At 44.3% G+C, this 5,482-nt stretch overlaps 1 protein-coding gene across 1 annotated transcript in view; it reads left to right on the forward strand.

The window, feature by feature from the left end:
- ZNF385C (zinc finger protein 385C) overlaps nt 1-5,482 on the forward strand; it is a 58,356-nt gene that overhangs the window by 18,334 nt on the left and 34,540 nt on the right. Inside the window, exon 3 of the mRNA XM_015418129.1 lies at nt 3,978-4,088. Coding sequence (XP_015273615.1) covers nt 3,978-4,088 — 111 coding nt within the window. The remainder of the gene's footprint in view (nt 1-3,977; nt 4,089-5,482) is intronic.

Below are 5,482 nucleotides of genomic sequence, written 5' to 3' on the forward strand. Positions count from 1 at the left end.
ACAGAAGGTTAGGGTTGTAAGCAGTGTTCCCTCTAAGCTGAGTTAGTGTGAGCTAGCTCACAGTTTTTTAGCCTCTGGCTCACACATCTTTGTCTTAGATCAGGAAGGATGGCTCCAGAGCAAACTAATTTATGTGGCAGCCAAATTGCTCACTCACAACTTTAATGCCAGTAGAATTTTTGCTCACAGGACTCCACAGCTTAGAGGGACCATTGGTTTGTAAGTCTCTGTTTTGCCCTGGCCTTCAAGGTTCCGCTCTGTGACCCTGCTTTGAGCATATTTGGCTATAACCATACTAGCTATCTCCAGTTGAGGCCCGTGGATGTCTTTGGCTTAGAGTCAGAATAAATTGGCAGTCTCTAATGAGGCCCTTTTCCTGCTTCAGACACCTCTCTTTCCCAGGAGCAGCATTTCATGGATTTGGCTATAACCATACTAGCTATCTCCAGTTGAGGCCCGTGGATGTCTTTGGCTTAGAGTCAGAATAAATTGGCAGTCTCTAATGAGGCCCTTTTCCTGCTTCAGACACCTCTCTTTCCCAGGAGCAGCATTTCATGGAGATTGGGGGGCTGTGGGCGGGGAGAGGCAGAAAACTTCCATTCTGCTCCTGGGAATTACAGACTGGATCCAACCCTTGATGTCTATATATTAGAACTCAGCATTGCCTAATGAATATGGCCAAAGGTTCAAGACTGGCAAAAAAGAAAATAAGTCCTTGTTCTCCAAATGCATATTCAGTTTGATGCCACGTGCCGGGAAATCATGTAGAGGGAAGGGGCAAGATCTCTTTTGGTAGCACAGGCTTGAAGGAACTTTTGGAATTCAGGCCAAATATATATTTTAAAAAATCCTTAGTAACCTTTAATATATTGTAGAATTGTTGGAATGGTTATTGCCAGTTGCTTTTGGTTGCAGATTTGGTGTTCGTTGTGGTATTGTTTTAAACTGTTACAACTGGTTGGTTTTTAGAGCGGAAATTGTACGTCTCCTTACATTCTTCTTTGCAAAGGTGACAGGTGCCGTTTTGTGAACAGAACAAATGCAAGTGAAGTATTAATTCATTACCCAATGACCTATTGATAGCCACTGGCTAAGATGATGACAGTGGGAATTAATAATCATCTAAATTATAGGTGCTGTATGAAAAAATAGGACAGGTGTTTAAAAGGGGAACAGGCAAATTCACAGAGCATAGTTGTGTTGACTGGCATCAGATATAGTAGATCAGTGGAGCCTCCACGTACAGAGACAGTATACCTCTGAATATTCGTTGCTGTGGACAAAACAATAGGGAAGCCGTCCCCTTGATGCCCTGCTATGGAAATTTCTCAGCAGCTTCTTTTGAAAACGGACAAAGCTGGCTTAATCGTCTTTTGTTTGGACCCTGCCAGACAATTCTTTCTTTCTCACTGAATGCGTTGAATGCTTTTTGAGCGGAGAGGAGTCTCCCTGACAGTTGAGGATGGAATGAGCTGTGGCCCAGAGGTGAAGCAATTTATACAGACTTCTCCCCCACGTGTACACACCACCACCTTTTTCTTCCTGAGATCCAACACTGAGCTTTCTTCCACATACACCGTCCCCACAGCAGGCGGATGTCGCCTTGAACGCACCGCTGTGTTCCTTAGCAAAGGGGGTGAGGGAAGATTTCTTTCATCACTCAGAGCCTCTGAGCCGCCCTGTTACCACCTCCTTGCTTTGGACCTCTTCGTTTTTATTTCAGATGAGTGAGTAGAAATTTCATCAGAACCACGGGGAGCCCCCCCCCTTGCCGAATCCCCTCCCTTTGGGAATAGGATTCGGGCATCTGGATAATGACTCCCTTGTCTGTGCTGTTTGCCTACTGGACCGATGCACCTGTCTGGACAGCTAAATAGCCTTGCAGAGAAATACGATCTCCTCCCTCGGATAAGATAATCTCCCAGAGCCACGGGGCGAAGAGAACAATACTCATATTATAGATTAGGGTTGCGCTCAGACAAACACCTTATTCTTATATTTGCCTTATTTCTTCCCCCTTCTTTGCTTCCACACTCCCTGCTCTAATCTCTTCCCACATTCCTTAATAGAACCATTTTGTTAGAAGTTATTGCAGGTTTTCAATTATCTTCTATGAGCAAAGACCAAGGAAACAAAATGAAGCCAAGAATCAGAGCAGATGGGCTGGGGAGTCGCAGGGTTCGTAGCCCAGATTCCGGTTTACGCCACAGTCTACTGAATCTAGTTGACAACATCAGTCTTGCTTTTATTCTCCCCTCCTTTTAAGGCCCAGCTACATGTGATGCTGCGAGACCCCTGAACAGATCGCCCAGGCTTTTTATTTATCTAAGAATCGGATTCACTGGCGTCTGTTTCAAATTGGGACCATAACGTGAAGGAAGGTGGTTAAGTCTCTCTACCATCTTCCCTGGCCCTGGGGAACTACTGTTTTCTCCATTGGGAAAACATAAATGGTGCAAATAGCGGCTCCCTGAGGCCATTTCAGACCAGGAAAGTGACACAATAGGGAAAGAAAGACTAAAGACTCCTCTGCTTGTGTTACAGTCCAGATCTGAATCGTGGCTCTGCATTCCTGATCTTAGACAAATTAATATTTATTTATGTAGCTTCTAGCCCTCCCTCCCCCGCAAGTAGGGTGTGTTACAACAACATATAAACAACATAATACAACCAATTATAACACAATGAACCATTTATAATCAATATATCAATTTATACTAATAAACTACTGTCGATGGCACCGATAATATACTAGGAGCTCTGTTCACAGACAGGCAAGAAAGTAGGACTGAGAGTCTTATATTAGAGAAACCGTTTACTGACAAGATTAAAACATAATGTCTGTTCCTGGCATTAAGAAAATGAGTGGTTTTCAAATGGTATTCTAGGAAGTTCTGGGCTTTCCTAGGATGATTATTAAGGATTCCACAGTGAGAAGAAGACCTGTAATGGTGGACTATTTCCCCGAAGGTCATCTTTTGTGCTGTCTTCCCCTACAGTATGCAGCCAGGGAAGTGTTGGGAGAGTGTTCTCTGAGAACATAACTACAGGATACATCTGACATGTGTTGGATCACAGGTCCAAGATCAGGGCTTTCCCACATTCTCATTTTTCTCATTTGTGTTTTCCTGTTGATTTTGGACGGGGGGTTCCTACATGTGTTTGACTCCCTCTAGTGGTTGATTTGATATCATATCGGTTTATGTTTGGCATAAAAACCTGCAGTTCAAATCTGCAGGGAGGTATGTCGGACATAAACTGATGTAATATCCAATCGACCACTAGAGAGTGCAGAACAGGGAGGGGGGGCTCTGAAGCAACAGGAACACACAAGCAAGGAAAATGAGAATGTGGAAATCCCTCGCAGTCAGACATACATCAAGGGAACTAAGCTTAAAAGGCACTGGTTCACTTGGCACTGTAATGGGGAAGAAGGAGCTTCCAGTTTTTCTCCTGCCCAGTTTTTTCCAGTGGAAATGGTAGCAGGGGGGGCTTTTCACCCCTCTTCTCTGGCTCCACGTGCCCTCTTGTTTCCATTGGTAAAAACTGTGTGGGAGGGAAACTGGAAGCTCCTTTTCCCCTCCCCCAGCACCAAAGGAACAAGCTCTTTCTAAGGTGAGCTCCCCGTACATATGTGAGCTCCCTTCATGTATGCCTGACTGTGACTCCAGTTGTGCACCCATGACCCAGCATGTGTCAGGTGTTTCCTGTCATTTGGCCCTGAGTTCATAAGGAGCAAGGATGAAGCCTAGCAGGCTTATGCAGGGCCAGCCTCCTACCAGAAATGTAGACACCTGAAATCATTTCCCTGCGCCAGGTATTCAATGCAATGTGCAAAAGTTCCTCAGCAGATAAATAAATGTGGAAGGATTCTTCGAAAGTAGAAATACCAATTTTTAAATACCGTGATTCTAATTACTGGTTCCCTAATGTATTATTAGCTAACTGAGTCTCCTCTTCTTTCCACTTCTCTCCAGATGGATCCAGTGCAGAAAGCAGTGATCAACCACACATTTGGCGTACCCAACTCGCTCAAGAAGAAGCAGTTCATCTCTTGTAATATTTGCCATCTTAGATTCAACTCTGCGGTAAGAAGGGTCCTGAAAAGCCAGGCTTAAGTAGGCCAAGTAGCCCAAGGTGCTGTTGTGGAATTCCTTGTCAGATCCCCAGCTGCCAAAAATAAAGGTCTCTGGGAGGAGATGTGTGGAAGACACACATGGTAAGGATAGGATATCTTATCTTAAGTCTCACAAACCTAATAAGGAGGGCTTTAAATTAAATCCTATGGGGGAGCGAGACAAAAATTCAAAGCCTAGCATGATGCCAATAACTGGCGATAAGAACACTAGAGATTTGCAGGGGTGGCACATATGCTAGGAAACATTAACTCATGGGTAAGAACAGAAATGAAAACCTCATAGCATAGAAACAATGGATTCCAATGTCTCTACACTAATACACAGAGTATGGGAAACAAGCAGGAGGAGCTTGAAGTCCTAATACAGGAAGGGGACGATGACCTAAACTTGGTGGGATGACAATTACAATTGGAATATGGGGATTGAAAGGTACAACTTGTTTAAAAGACAAGGAAGGGGGGAGGAGTAGCATTGTATGTAAAGGAGGTATATACTTGTGAGGAAATACGTGAATCTGAGCATGGAAGTTCAGTTGAGAGTCTCTGGGTAAACATAAAAGGCGTAAGAAATAAAAGTGATAATATGGTGGGGGTCTGCTATAGACCTCCAAGCCAGGCAGAGGACTTGGATGAGACGCTTCTAGAACAGATTACAAAGTTCTCAAAGAGATGGGACACAGTGGTCATGGGAAATTTCAGTTACCTGGGTATCTGTTGGAAGTCCAACTCTGCTAAAAATGAAAGGTCAATTAAATTCCTGACTTCTCTTGCTGGCAACTTCATTTTCCAGAAAGTGGAGAGGGAAACAAGGGGATCTGCTATCTTAGACTTGATTCTCACCAGCAGGGAAGAACTGGTTGACGAGGTGAAAGTAGTGGGCACCCTAGGTAGTAGTGACCATGCAATTTTGGAATTTACAGTCTTGGGGAAGAGAAAAGCTGTACATAGACACATAGGTTGGACCAGGGGTCATTTCGTAGAAAAAGAGCTGCAGGAGCTCATTAGCATACGGTATGCTAATGAGCTACTAGACTATTAGCATAATAGCTCATTAGCATATGCAACACCCCCTGACATTACTGAAAGTGATGTCAGAAGGGGAAGCAAAAGGGTGGGGGAGGCATCTTCAAAAGCCTCCCCTTCCCCAGCCAGCCTTCTCACCCCACCCGGCCTAAACCCCTTCTCACTAGAGTTGGGTCGCAGAAGGAGGAAAGAGGGAAGAGAGAGAGACTAGAGAGAAGAAACGAAGGAAGGAAAGAGGGAAAGAAAAAGAATGAAAGAAGGAAGGAAAGAGGGAATAAAAAGAGAGAAGGAAAGAGGAAAAGAAAGAAGAAAAGATGGAGG

Source organism: Gekko japonicus, unplaced genomic scaffold (genome assembly GCF_001447785.1).
Source record: "Gekko japonicus isolate JY-2015 unplaced genomic scaffold, Gekko_japonicus_V1.1 scaffold1666, whole genome shotgun sequence".
Lineage (NCBI taxonomy): Eukaryota > Metazoa > Chordata > Lepidosauria > Squamata > Gekkonidae > Gekko > Gekko japonicus.